The sequence below is a fragment of the Folsomia candida genome, unplaced genomic scaffold, assembly GCF_002217175.1.
Source record: "Folsomia candida strain VU population unplaced genomic scaffold, ASM221717v1 Fcan01_Sc003, whole genome shotgun sequence".
Taxonomy (NCBI): Eukaryota; Metazoa; Arthropoda; class Collembola; order Entomobryomorpha; family Isotomidae; genus Folsomia; species Folsomia candida.
The window spans coordinates 2,445,231-2,459,696 of NW_019091195.1; the positions used below are offsets into that span (position 1 = coordinate 2,445,231).

At 36.2% G+C, this 14,466-nt stretch overlaps 3 protein-coding genes across 5 annotated transcripts; 2 read left to right on the forward strand and 1 right to left on the reverse strand.

Annotated features, from left to right (window-relative positions):
- The first annotated feature begins 15 nt into the window (after window positions 1-15).
- On the forward strand, window positions 16-2,914 carry LOC118434852. The gene is made up of 6 exons (XM_035849267.1): window positions 16-1,072; window positions 1,157-1,341; window positions 1,414-1,612; window positions 1,676-2,215; window positions 2,308-2,606; window positions 2,668-2,914. The coding sequence occupies exons 1-6, from the start codon at window positions 789-791 to the stop codon at window positions 2,835-2,837; spliced, it is 1,677 nt and encodes a 558-aa protein (XP_035705160.1). The 5' UTR covers window positions 16-788; the 3' UTR covers window positions 2,838-2,914.
- Window positions 2,915-5,271: 2,357 nt separating this feature from the next.
- Window positions 5,272-10,876, forward strand: LOC118435137. The gene is made up of 4 exons (XM_035850556.1): window positions 5,272-6,173; window positions 6,269-6,989; window positions 7,053-7,351; window positions 7,419-10,876. The coding sequence occupies exons 1-4, from the start codon at window positions 5,690-5,692 to the stop codon at window positions 7,568-7,570; spliced, it is 1,656 nt and encodes a 551-aa protein (XP_035706449.1). The 5' UTR covers window positions 5,272-5,689; the 3' UTR covers window positions 7,571-10,876.
- A 1,575-nt stretch (window positions 10,877-12,451) lies between these two features.
- LOC110846123 (dehydrogenase/reductase SDR family member 12) lies at window positions 12,452-14,165 on the reverse strand. Of its 3 annotated transcripts, XM_035850505.1 has the most exons (7): window positions 14,124-14,165; window positions 13,885-13,941; window positions 13,697-13,779; window positions 13,402-13,631; window positions 13,198-13,322; window positions 12,865-13,123; window positions 12,452-12,786 (listed from the first exon to the last, which is right to left on the reverse strand). In XM_035850505.1, exons 1-7 carry the CDS (start codon window positions 14,141-14,143, stop codon window positions 12,574-12,576), a joined length of 987 nt encoding a protein of 328 aa, XP_035706398.1. In that variant the 5' UTR covers window positions 14,144-14,165; the 3' UTR covers window positions 12,452-12,573. The 3 variants fall into 3 exon arrangements, 2 of the variants coding, with proteins under 2 accessions (XP_035706398.1, XP_021948448.1); XR_002547564.2 differs by lacking the exon at window positions 14,124-14,165 and having other exon boundaries at window positions 13,198-13,309; window positions 13,885-14,112; XM_022092756.2 differs by lacking the exon at window positions 14,124-14,165 and having other exon boundaries at window positions 13,885-14,111.
- Between the last annotated feature and the right edge of the window lie 301 nt (window positions 14,166-14,466).

Genomic DNA, 14,466 nt, shown 5'->3' on the forward strand with positions numbered 1-14,466 from the left:
TATAGCACTTCATGAAGTGAATTATGTATATGTATATACATAACGTATGTATGTATTTATGTATGAGATGTACTATGTGCCTTATGTACTCCTAATCGCCACATGACATTGCTTTGGAATTTGTTTCTGTGTAATTTTGTTGATGTTTTTTTGTTGAATTTTCTCATGCAAAGACTTATGGGGGTCAATAGCTTAGAATTATGTCCACCAAAAAGAAATTAAAAACATTTTAATCGACCAGAAAACCATATTTTGAATGTCACGGAAAACGGAGTAAGTAAAAATTTAAATGCTATTCATATCCTGGAAGTGTTAAAAAATCTAATTTGATGACAATACATTCTGACTAATCTAACAAACTCCAAATGCACAATGCAATAAAACGAAACATGACAATGAAGCCGACCTTTAAGGATATTTAGACTGGTCGATTTTGAGAAAATTTACCATATCACGCAACTTAAGGTAATAATCACATTAAATGTAATTCGGAAGTCTTGGTTTCATTGCGTGATCACTCGATACTTATTTTTATAATGAACACACACACACATTATTTAACGATTTGCATCTAATCTTTGCATGGAATGGTATGGAAGCATATTCGCAAATTTATATTTTTCACACTCAATAACTCATTATTTGAAGCGGTACAAATTACCAGAGTGCACACATATGCTATTTTTTTAAATAAAGTAAAAATTATTTAGTATCTACAAATTATATGACTTTAACCTATCTAGCACAGTCAAGCTTCGCATCGTGTGCAGGTTACATTAACGATCGCAATGTCGCAAATCCTCAGAGGATCTCTACTTCGCTGTCTCCCATTCATCATAATCATCCCCCTCGCTCTTGTCGTCATCCCGTGTTCTTTCCTCCTTTACCTTCCATTTCTCATCTACCGACAACTAGTGATCCAATGGGTGGCTTTATTTAACCGTGACACTCTTGGAAAGATTTTGACAACTCGGTCAAGTTTGCTCATTGCGGACAAAATAACTACGAGTCCTCGATTTGCACTGGTTTCCTTCATGGTGTTGGAGGGTGTCGTAGACATTGATCATTTTAGGTATGATTTTATATGCCCCGTTTGGTTAAGTAATACCCATTTTAATTTTAACGTTGAGATATTTCGATTTCGCAATTTGCACAGGACAGTGTTTCAACAAAGAATTTTAGAATTATTGATTGATCCGGAAGATGTGACGGGACCAGGTGGGAAAACGTTGAGATATCCAGAACTTTCTCAGGGATTTTCTTATTTTGGAGGGTTTGGATTTTGGAAGAAACTCGACAGTATTGATATCAGAGAATTAATTTACTTTTACAATGATGACGGTAATTCGAACTTTTTGAAGTATTGCAATCATTATTCGTAGATAAATACATGTTTACTAACTTAACATATAGAAATTGGTCCTACAACTTGCGAAACTGCTTCAGATTTTACAAAAAAACTGTGCTTTAAGCCATTCCCGAAAGACAAACCACTTTGGGAAATGGTAGTTTATCCGAATTTTATCCCCGACCCCAATATTACCTCGGGTATTTTACCAAACACTAAATACACTGGAGTTTCTATGCGCTGTCATCACGGTCTAGCTGACGGGTGAGGAAATTCTCATACGTTTTTTAGTGACATAATACACTATAAAATACATAAATACGTTAGGTTTTCTCAATTCCGAGCCTTTCAAGCAATGTCGACGTTAGGAGACACGTTCAAGTACATCAAACCCTCCGATTACACCAACAAAAAATCTGGAAATAATAACCAAGCAAAATCTTGTTGCTCCGGATTTGCAAGAAATGTTGCATTGGTGTGTAAAATGCTGTTTGAGTTGTCGCAAGCGATAGTTAGAACACCATTATTGTTGGAAGACTGGAACGAAGTAAAAAATAGAAATTTCAAGAAAGTTCAACTGGATAAGAACCGGAAGAGCAACCAGGAAAGTGACGACTTGTTGAATGCATGCAACGATAAGCCGACAAAGTATTTGTCCAGGTTTTCGTGCGACCCTTCTCGCAACTTCCCAATAACAGAAATATCTGGAATAAAAAAAGCTCATTGTGTGAGTGGTACAGCGGTTTTGTATTCTGCAATCGTCGCTGCAGCGAGAAACACGATATTTTCAGATAAAATTCCTGAAAATGTTCTGGTGGTCACTCCTCTTCCACTTCCGGGAGCGAGTGGAAAATTGCGCAACCACATGTACGTATTTATTTTAAATTTTGGCAATTATTTCAAGTCATTTTTCATGAATTTAATACATTAATACGATGCTTGATGCTTGCCATATTAAGAACGATGGGGGCAGTTATTGTTCCCTTTTCGGAGGAAAACCCCATAAAAAGACTGCTCGAAATGGACAAAAAATTTCAAAACTTGAAGAACTCCACAATGCCACTTGTAAATGCCATCATGATGAAGGCAGTTGGTGCACTTCCATCATTTCTTGTGTATTTCATACTGGGGCGAATATATCAGAGCACGAGTTTTATTACGGTGTCTAATTTGGCTGGACCCACAACTCCGATCGATTTTGGAGGATATCCGGTACTCGATTTCCTGTTCAGTTCTGGAGCGTCAGTTGGAACAAATGGTGAGTATCAATTAGTATATTTTTTCGTAGTTTGCTACATTTTGATTATTTTCTTTCTTAGTTCTCACAGTGTCACTATTATCAGTGTCTGGAAACATCAGGGTGGGTGTTGGAGCTGATAAACAGATTATCGAGTCAGACGAAAAGTGTCAAGAGTTTACAGAAAACTTTTTCAAAGAGTTGACATTTTACAAAAATAGTATTAATTTCGAGACGTCCGATAGTGTCTGATATTCTTATGTACATATTAGTCTAATGTATGCGTGAGTCATAAATGCGTAATAAAGAAGTACTCCTCTACCATGAAACTGGGATGTAGCGAAAATCGTCAATATCGACGTATCATAATTTGTGGGAAAGTGTGTTAAGAAATTATTTCAAATTACAAAAAAAATCCTGAAACTTTACTTAAGTATTACGAACACCAGATTGCGAAATTCATGATCGTCTACTAAACAAAATAAGTTTTTTTCCTTATAAATCTTATAAAAATAATAGCGCTCCGGACGCTTCACACAATTACCGAATAAGCAGCCCAACAAACGCGAATCTTCAACAATTCTCGTGCTACAAAATGTAGCAAATAATTTACCTGTACTTAAATATGATTTACTGACCACCCGCATAAATAATTTTAGTTGTTTCATGGCGTTGGGAAGTGCATACGATAACTTTATTTTTCTTTTGCAACCAGGCTTAAAAAATAAATAGATAATATGCTCACATCCTCAAAATTGTCAATTAACTTGAAACGGGTTGACATATTCCTACAAATAAACAATTAGTTGCCTAATATCCCTATTTGCTATCATGTTTGGAGTACCACCCTTATTAATTTTGTGATTCGTGTTTTATTTTATCGCCAATGTGCCATAATCACAGCAAAAATGTCCAGGAGAAGAGTGTTGGTGAAACCATTGAATCTTCTCTCGTCAATAATGGCCAAAGTGGATCGGGTTTACACAAGATCTTTTTATACAAATATGTCAGCCTCAATTTTTGAAGGTATTGCAGACAAGAAAAATCAGAGAAGCTGTGAAAATACAGATTCTGGAAAGAATAGATCCGAAAACTGGAAGCCGGCTTTACCCGGAAATATTCCAATGTCTATTTTGTCCATAATGGACCAAATTGGGCCCAGCCAGAATGGTTCTTAAAGGAATGTGTGTACTTTTACGTGAATGACGGTTAGTGTAAAATTCTATTGTTAAGAAGGCATTTTTATTGTCACCAAATTTGCACATAAAAAATCCAGCTAATTACAAATCCGACTTCCTCACACTGGAAAACACAAGCTGCTGTTGGCCAGAAAAAACTTCACTACATTAACGCCAAAGGTTACACACAGCAGGAAAAGTTGAAGAACTCTCATATTTTTACAAAGTTTTTAGCTAGCTTTACATTTTTTCTGAGAATGCTGTACGAAATGACAGAATTCTCCTTGGCCAAAGCATAAAAAACCGTCCAACCATCTCCAACAAACCCTTGCCATCCTCTCCACAAATTATGTATATCAGTGACCTGACCACAAGGATACGCGGCTGGGAAACCTAAACATATCGCATGGAAACCCCTTTCGTATTAGTGAGATTAAGGAAATAAAGCAAATTCACAGAGTCTCGGGAACCGTGTTAGTTTGCGGCGATAATTGTATCTGTGAGAAAATCCCTTTTTGACAGGCACGATAAAATTACTTCATATATTGAGGCTTCCATCACTCTTCCAATACTACAGTGGGAAGCTGAGAATTCGGAGGTGGATTCATGCATACTTAATTCTACTGATCTAATAATGCATAAATATATGGATTCAATCTTGATTCCTAATTTCTAATGGCGATATCCGTAATGCAGCACTGTGGGGCTGCGCGTATACCATTTACGAAGATTCAATCAGACTACTCCATAAAATTTAAAATATACTCCAGCGTTTGAAAAGGGCAACTGTTCCCTAAGCTCTATTCTAAGCTCTGTCATTAATCATGACCACATTGGATGGACAACTACCCTGCTGGGCGTTTCCGTTTAGACGTAGATCAAATAAAATGAAACTCTTAGAAATTACCAATGCCGTAGGACCGATTAACATGTTCGACCTTGCGGAGTATCTTAGTGGTTTTTGTTTGGTTTTTCTAGTATTCAAAGTGAGAAAAAATGTAGGTCTTTGAGCAAATATTTCCCATCACTCTTACATAAACATGTACATATCTACATCAGTTATATATGTCACGTATATTTTTTATGCTTGTGTTTGTAGTTTCATTTTTCTTCTTAATTTCCACCGAAGGAAGAGTAAGATTAAGTGTAATGTCAGAATCTGCAGCAATCTCCTCCAACCAAACGAAAGTTACTAACTGATAACTTTTCTAAGGAATAGGAAGAATTAAGAAAGTATGGGAATCACAGTTATGTATATCAGTAGTAGCACTGATTTTTTATGAATAAATACGCATACGTACAATACAATAAGACTCCATGTGCGTATGTACAGATAATTGACGTTAATAATTTACAACCAAATGTAGCTAATTATTTATCCCTCCATTCGTCCACTTTGCACATGCAAACTACATTCAGCACTCAAAATGCTGAATGGTTTAGTTTTTATGCATTGTTGTGTAATCTACATTTATATTTCCTCAGGCATACACATAACCCACCAAAAATCTCACACTGCGAGTGAACATATGCAGTTTTAGGTCTATACATGATGAAAAATTTCAATCTTTCTACTGTGTTGCCCAACCACTGGAATTTACGTTTTGGGTGCGTACACTTTTGCAAGTTTTGATTTTATTATCCTTCATTTCATGCTATTCTAGAAATGACACACTTCTTACGATTTTGAGACTCTCTTCTTCCATATAATGGCGCATGAAAGAATATGGAAAAGGAAAACTAATGACCAGCTTGCATAACTTGATGAAATGTATCTACCTATTTGTATTTACGTTGCCTATTGTTAGCATATTTTCCCAAACCTACCTCAAACCTAAATGTCTTAACCAGTTATTCTCCGACAGTCTGCATTTCTAAAAGAAGACGGGCACAATTTTACAGAAACGTTAAAAACCTACGACAACAATGGAGTCAAAACGGGTTAAAAAACGACTAGAATATTTAGACAAATCATTAGAGAGACTTGTAATTTTCTTCTTGGCTCTACTGATCCTGCTAATTTTCCCCATAAACTTGGTTCAGTTTGCAGTAGTTGCGTGCTATCGGAAGTTTGTGATTACACTTGCAAGAATTTTTAAGCGAAAAACACTAGCGAAACCATTAAGTATTCAGTCATCAATGGCAGCAAATATGGATGCCATGTACAAAAGTTCTACATTTAGCATTATTGCGCCCGTAATTTTGCAAGGGGTTCCTGATATTGAGCACATTAGGCAAGTCATAAAAGTGAAGTTGTTGGAGAAAATTGACCCCAAAACGGGAAAGTGGTTCTACCCCGAACTGCTACAAAATATAAGCTATTGGTGGGGATATGCCTTTTGGACGAAATTAGACAAAATTACGCCCACGCGGTTTATCCAAGAGTGCGTACATTTCTATAAAAATGATGGTAAACCAAAGTATTTCCATATAACGATTTGGACATAAACTAATTAATTAAGCTTGTACAACCACTACATTTATTTGTATTGTCTTATTAAATAGATAAAATGCAATGCGACTTTCAGCAACTGGAAGACATAACACGAGAGCTGTGCTTCAAGCCGTATTCAAAAGATAAGCCGCTGGTGGAGTTCATTCTTATTCCAAAGTTTATTCCTGATCTTGAAAAGCAATGGTCTCAAGATTCCACTGACGATAAAAAGTATTTCGTCCTAATTCTTCGAATCCATCATTCCGTAGCCGATGGTTATGCAATTCTTCGTTTGTTTGAAAATTTGAGCATCTCTTCTTCCTCAGATGCCTTCGACTATTTGAAACCCCACGATTACACTCAACAGAGAAATGCAAACAGTTTGTCGTTTACCATCAAAATAGCGAAATATATTGCTCTGGGCTTTAAAATGATTTACCAAGTGTCAGAATACATGTGCAAAAGCATGCTGTACTGCAGTGAAGGGTCTTTATGGGATTGGCCTGCTAAAAGGCCTACCTCGCCCAAACTTTGGAATGCGGTCCCTGTCGCAGAACTTCCAATGAAACGATACCAAAATTACAAAACCAGTTGGGGAAGACTATTTTACCTCAGTGAAATCAATGATATTAAGAAAATTCATGGTGTGTCCGGAACGGCAGTCATGTATGCAGCAATTTTGGGATCAATAAGGCAAAACATGTTTGCAGGGAGTAAAACGATTCCGCCCTACATGAGTTTTGCGGTGACACTTCCACTCCCACGGAAAAGCGATAAGCTGAGAAATTTTACGTAAGATACTGTAAAAACAAATATAGAAATTGGGTATGCAATTTTTTTTAATTGGTAGAGCAGTGCGCTGATGACAATGTTTGTCCCTTTGGGAGAGTCCGACCCAATTAAGCGCCTTCATAAAATGCAGCAACATCTCGACATCATGAAGCGATCGACTCTTCCAGTCGCGGCAACCCTGCTGACCAACGGAGTCATGGGCCTTGTTCCTCGAGCCTTTGCCAGTTTAGTTGATGAAACTGCAAAACTCACCGAGTCTGCAATCTTGTCGAATATGGCCGGCCCAAAAAAGTTCTATGATTTGGCCGGCTACCCAGTTCGAGACACTTTTTGGGCTACGGGGCAAATCATTGATAGAAATTGTACGAATACAAATTATGATCAAAGTAAGATATTAAATTTCGAAATTATCTTGTTCCTCTATTTTAGGTGTATTCATGAATATATTTTCTGGAGGAGGAAAGGCACGATTGGCCGTGATGGGACATGCAGGGCTGATAGAATCAGATCAGAAGGCTCAAAACTTTATCGATTCGTTTTTCCAAGAGTTGGAAATTATGAAAACTTCTCAGCAAAGTTAAGAAGGCAGTGAAGTTTACAAAAATTTAATGCAATCTACTAGTAATGATGCTCATTACTGTTCAGTGTTGTCACTTTAAGCATTTAGAAAACCTTGAAACCTGCATTACTGACCAATATATAGTCAATTGGTGAAGGTTATATATTCACTCTACACATGTACATAAATTGATAATTTATTCTTCACTACAACAGAAGTCCATTATGATTTTGTGGTTGTGTGTTTCTGGATGATTGAGCAATATTCATTCATATTCAACATTCCATTAAATATCCCTGTTAAAAAATACTTGATTGTACGTCGGTTGTAAGAGCCAAATTAGAGAGAACATGAATGACCTCATTCTGAGAAAAATATCCAGAACTTGTTTCGTCTATTTTGGCATTGACGTGTACTTTACTTTGTCACGAGTGACGATTTTGAACTTTTAATAATTTAATTGAGACGACAGTTAGTGAGCCAATCAGAAAACAATTCCTTCGAGTTGTCTTCATAAATATTCTTCATAAATATTTTCATATGACTTGTGCATTTTGCTGCACTTATATTTCTCATATTTCTCTAATTGTTATACGTCATTTGTTTCGTAATACTTCTTGCATAAAGACGGAATTACTTAATACTTAACTACACAGGCATTTAGAATATTTATATATTATGTATATGAAAAGGTCTACATGACTAATCCTAAGCAGAATGAGTCCTTCGACGACCCGGTTTGTCTAGCAATAATTGGAAAGGAAGGTGAAAGTCGTAATTGTAGCGTTGTATTTTTAATAGTGAGTCGAAGCACAACAGATTATTTATTTCTAGTGTTTCTCCGGGTACGCGAACTATTTCCATGCATTGACAATCACATTCTGCTTTATCACATTCTGTCATCTGCGACTTTGATATCGTCGCATCGTTATTAAAACTCATACTCGCTCAAAGTCAATGTGTCTGGCTGGATGGTAGTGAATTTTCGCTATAAAACTGTCACAAATTGGATATTTAGTCATTAAACTGCCCGTTTACGAGAGAATTTGTATAATTATTTCCTTAACTTTTATTTACCGTGTAATTTTTGTTCATTTACTTAGAAATCAGTCTGTAATTAACGCCAAGGTCTTTGTATTTGGGGTTAGCATCAAAATTTTAAGAAAAGTAAACAGCAATAAACTATTAAAGCCGGACAGATACGTATTACGGCGCAGTGGGAAACCTTGATACATATCTTCAGCGTCTACTAAATAGTGCTGATTTCAATTTAAGTTAAAATTTAAAAATTGTCATTGTTTATTAATTCTTTTTGTCCACGGGAAAAGATGCATGACTTTCATTTGGGGACATGGAAGCTAGTTTTTGCCTTCAGCAAATTAAATCTTCCTCGAACCCCAATATCAGTCAAAATGTTGGGCCGCTTACCCGGTCAAGCATGGCTTAAACGAAATAGTAACAAAATTGGAGGCCTAAGAGACCAATTTTGGCGAATCTCCTCCATATTCTCTATTATTTTTACAATTTACATTATCCTATATCTCACCAAGCAATTCCTCATTTCCAAATCAGACGACTTGTCGCTCATGACAGTTTTCTTTTTCGTGCTTCACACCGTGATTGGAACAGTGGCAGTGATGGCGTTAGGATTCACGCGGCACAGTGGCAATTTGCACGTGAATATCAGAAGTTATTATTTCCTGCATCAAAAATGCAGAGGTTTGTATATATTGTCTTATAATCTAAATGTTCTCATTAAAAATATTGAAAACCAAATATTTTTAGCTATCAACCGTACAACGGCTGAACAAGATCGGAAATTTTTCTTCGGACTGAAAACCACTCTCATTTTAAGCGCAATATTCTGTTTTTCATTTCCTCCCATTGGATTCGTTTTCCCGTTCGTTACTAGTTCGATTCCGATAGCAAAACTGACCCAGGACACACTCGAGGCTGTTGGAATATCGCCATCCTTTTTCAATGCTGGCTGCCAAAAGTTTATTTTCCAACTGGCAAAGGCGCTTTTAAACTTGACTATTTTCGGAAATTGGGGCCTAGTATCTGTTAACATGACGTGTTATATCATTTGGTACATTCGTTTTGCTCTGGATTTGTTGGACAACCTGGAAAACTGGACATTGAAAAACATTTGTTCGAAAAAGCCAATAGCTGGACAATCTCAATGCAACAATAAACCATCAGTAGTTGGACCCGTGAATAATAATAGACGCAAAAAAGTTTGGCATAGTTTTAAAGCGGATGCAAAGTTACACCTTTTCTGCCGACTTTACTCTGAAGCAGCCATTGGAATTTCCATTTTCAATGATTTTGTGAAGTGTACCTTTTCGGCCGTCTTATTTGGGTCGTGTAGCATGGCCATTCTTTCTGCATACGGAGCCATCCGATTTTCCAACGAGGCGCACTTCATTCTCCAGTTCACATTCATCTTTGGCCTGGTTTTAATCGTGTTTCTCACGTCTGCAGTTATTCCGGCCGCGTGCAAAATTAATTACAAATCTTCAAATGTGCTATATTTCTGGGGATGTTATGCGAAATCTAAAACGGCAAGTCAACAAATTAAATGCTTGCAACCTCTCAAGGTTATTTTTGAACCGTTCTTTTATGGTCATCGGTCGACCACCTTGACCATAACTTCCGTATGTATTGACATGCTGGTGAATATGCTTTTGTACAAGAGCTCGTTCGATGACTAAAGTGACGTGGTAATGAGTACGTGCTATGCTATGCATACATGCGTATATCCAATTTAAGGCTGTCTCGGGGGACTGAAATGTGACTGTTTTTGAACACTCATTAATGTTTCGATTGTTTGACAGGCATCGCATATATTGTTTACGTGTAAATCGTTTTTGGAAATTATCGACATGCTAAGCGGACATTGTCCTTTCAATAAATACGTTGGTTTGGTAGAGTTTTCCGCTATTGTCAAATTTCCCGACGGGAATAAATATTTATCCACATCAAGTTCGGGGACATCTCGCATATCAATTCTACAGGGTTATAAACGAGTTTGTTTAATCTATAAATATCTCACTGGATAAAATATTGTTGTAGACGATCGTAGCTTGATTAAAATGATATGTAAAATATCCCAACTTTATAAATTACATAGGTATTTAAATACGTATATATTTATATTATTAGATATTTTTATTACTCATGTTTGTGCGTAAAAGTAGCAACAAATAAATTATATCAACGACATGAATTAACCTGTAGACTACAAGTTGTAGTAAATAAGTTATAATAGCGTTCCTGTTGTCTTAAGCAAATAAAGTGGCTTTCAGCTCCTCTAAATTGACTGTTATCGATTTCTCAGTTATCGTATTTCAAATCTCAAATATTTATTTAGTCCCGTGTTCATAATGCCAACAAATATTTATGTAATTCACATTTTGGCAGAAACCTGAGCTCCATTTCCTTTATTGAAATAGTTCTCTTCCAAGTTCAATGTAGAATACATCATAGAATATTTCACAATGGAGTTTTCAAATATCGAAGCTTTGAAGTGTTTTAATTTGTCGACTTGGGAATCCGTTATTACTTCAAGTATTCCACACACATGGCGTCGACATTCGATTACTTTCCTTTTCCAAACTGTGAGCACAATCACTTCCACATTAAACGGTGTGAAGTGGATTCGTAACGCCAGAGCAATATTTTGGCTTTTTTCTATACTTCTTTCTTGTATCATGTTCTTATATGAAATTGCATTCTTGACGAAAACTCTGGTGGTTTCAAAATCAGACACGACCGAAGTGTTGGATATGTTCATGTTCTTGATACACGTCGTCGGAGGACTAATTTGCCTCCCTATTTGGCTATTCTTCGCTAGGAGAGCGGCAAGGGTCGGGGAACTTATTTCCAGCTTTTGCAAATTGCATACCTTGTGCCGTGGTAAGTTTTCAAATAAGCTTTAGATTTTTTACTATGGGGTAAATATGTTCCAAATTTATTTAATATAGCGATTTGTGGATCACGATCTGCTGATAAACTTTACTATCTGAAATTACAACTTACAATCTTCTTGGCATCACAATTTTTCGTGGCGTTTCCAATAATGGGTCTAGTTTTACCAATTGCCATCGGTAGAGATCCGGCCAGTCACATAATTGATGATTTATCGGCCTTAATTATAAGGCCAGGCTCATCGTGTCTACTAAATATTTTTCACCTGGTTCAAATATTTTGCAAATGTAGCATAAATTTAGTCGTTTTTAATTTATATACAATTCTTTTGTTAAATTTTAGTACTTTTATAATTTGGTACGTTAGCGTGGGACTTGACTCCTTGCAGAATTTGAATGACTGGGTGACATCCTCATCGGAAGATCAAAATAGAAAATTGACTACACAGTTAACCCATAGGTTTCGACAAAGTGTATCTTTAAGGCATTTGGCACAATTAAAATTGCAAGATTGCAAATTTCATCAATTTTGTAGTCTGTATTCTCAAATCTCTGTAGGATTCCGAGTCTTCCATGAATACGTTGTAATTAATTTAACGTCACTCTTGTTTGGCGGCTGTAGTCTGTTAGCAGCTTTTGCATTCGGAACAATCCGATTTTTCGAAAGTGTGAACATTGTTGGTGTATGTATTTTATTGTTTGGCACTATTTTCGTCCCGTATCTCCTCTCATCGTTTATTCCATCATCATGCGCACTTCAACAGTGTTCTAGAGACATTCTGAGAAAATTGAAATGCCAAACAAATTCCAGAACTGAGAAAAGAAAATTGGCTTCATTGAGTCCAATAAAAATGCTATATGAGCCATTCTTCTCAGGAGGAAAGTCCACCGTCTTCACCATACTTTCAGTCTGCATCGATGTTACTATAAACTTGTTGGTTTATTCGAAAGAATACAAGTAAAAAGACTTTCAATAAACTGTACTCACTTTCTTTATTATTTACTTAAATAAATAATTAGCATAATTAAGTATGTACGAAAAAGATAACTTTACAACATTAGAGACGTTACGTTCAAGTAAATAAAATCAATGTATTTATAAAAACTTGTCTGCAATTTTTGATAATTTTTTCATAAACTCGGAATTATCAGCCTCAGAACTCTTGGTCCACGCTAAAGGAAGGTGAGTGCTGCACACGGCTCGATCTTGAAAAAAATTGCCAGATCCAAATTTCTGAATTACTTTTGCTGGGGCCACCGCGAGCCAAACCAACGTGTCCGAACCTTCTTGTGGGGTTCGCAGTTGACTCTTTAAAAAACAGAAAAAACAAGGACGTGTAAATATCGAAGTGGTAAAAGATACAAAGAAATTGAGTGTAAAATTAACCTTGTGACGTTCATAAAAATCCGGAATGGATTTTCGAACCCCAGGCGTATTAGCCCAACCGGGGTGCATGGAAGCAAAAAATATATTTGGGTGTGATTTTGCAAATTCTTCGCACATTACGACTTGCTGTCTTTTATTTTGCGCATAAACAATTACGCCATCATACTTTCTCCAGCGGTCAAAGTTGAAATCTTCATGGTCCAGCTTTTGTGTGTACATTCCACCAGAGGAAACCATCAAGACGCGTGGATCTTCAGATCTACAAAAATCCAGAAGTGGCATTCCTTTGTTACTTGTTTAATTATTTTAAAGAGATTTGTATATGTTTATTACTTGGAAAGAAGACCCAGCATTTCCCTAGTCATTAAGTAATACCCTAGCGTGTTTGTGGCGAAATTAGCGTCTAGACCATCCTCAGTTCGTACTCGTTCATTCAATAAGCATCCTGCATTATTAATCTATTTAATAATTCAGATAATAGGTAGGATACAAAATATAAAATATGTTACAGTTGCATTCCTGTTAGAATATGCTTACTAGGACATCCAGACGTGAATGTGCATGTGCAAATCGCTTTGCAAACTTTACAACATCTTTTGGTTTTGACAAGTCAACAATGTGCAAATGAACATTGGAATTTTTTGACTCCTTCACAATCGCATGCTTTGCTTGTTCTCCAGATACTGCATTTCTACAAACCATGTGAACTGTTCCGTTCTTTTTTGCTATTTCTAATGCTGTAGAATATCCGAGGCCAGAATTTGCACCTGCATAAATTATGTATTTAACACAACACGGACAAATTGCAATCCGTTGCAACATTGCACAATACCTGTGATGATGAAATGTTTTAAAGAACAGTCCACATCAAGTTCGTGAGGATTGAAATTCTTGGATGCTATTTCGTATCCACTTCTAAATTAAATTAAGACACGATATTTGATACTTATAGTAGGATCACATGTAAATAATTTTGTAAATATTTTTGCACGTGTATTTTGTAACTTATTTGTGCATTACTTTGTGAACTCTCTCAATCCTTTTATGTAGAAGATCGTGTTGCGATAAATTGACATGCTGCCCACAAAGAAAAAGAAGACAGCAATAAGTCCAACGATTATGGATGTACACAATATTAATATTTTCATGGTTGAGGAAATAACTAATAAAAATTAGCAATTATTTTAGGGCTTCAAATTGTATGTGAGTTAGTCTAGCTAAACTGAATGAAATCAACTAAAAGTCATCAGTAATCTCACCGCCAATAATCCCAATGCATGATATGAAGCAGTATCAGAACATAACGAAATGTACTTATTTGCTATGCACACAATTGATAAAATGGAGTACGGTTACATTATGGTTACTCATATGTAACATGACCATACTTATTGATGTCTCACACTTTTTTCCATTTCGCATTCTCTTTACTCTGACCACACATTACATGCACACATGGAATTCTAGAATACAGATGTTAATAAATATTTGCATATACATAATTTGCAGGATAAGACCACAAAGAAGTTTGTGTGATGGATATTGGCGAAAATAGTTTACATGCCAGATTCTAATTTATGTTTCTTAAATTTTGTCTGCGTA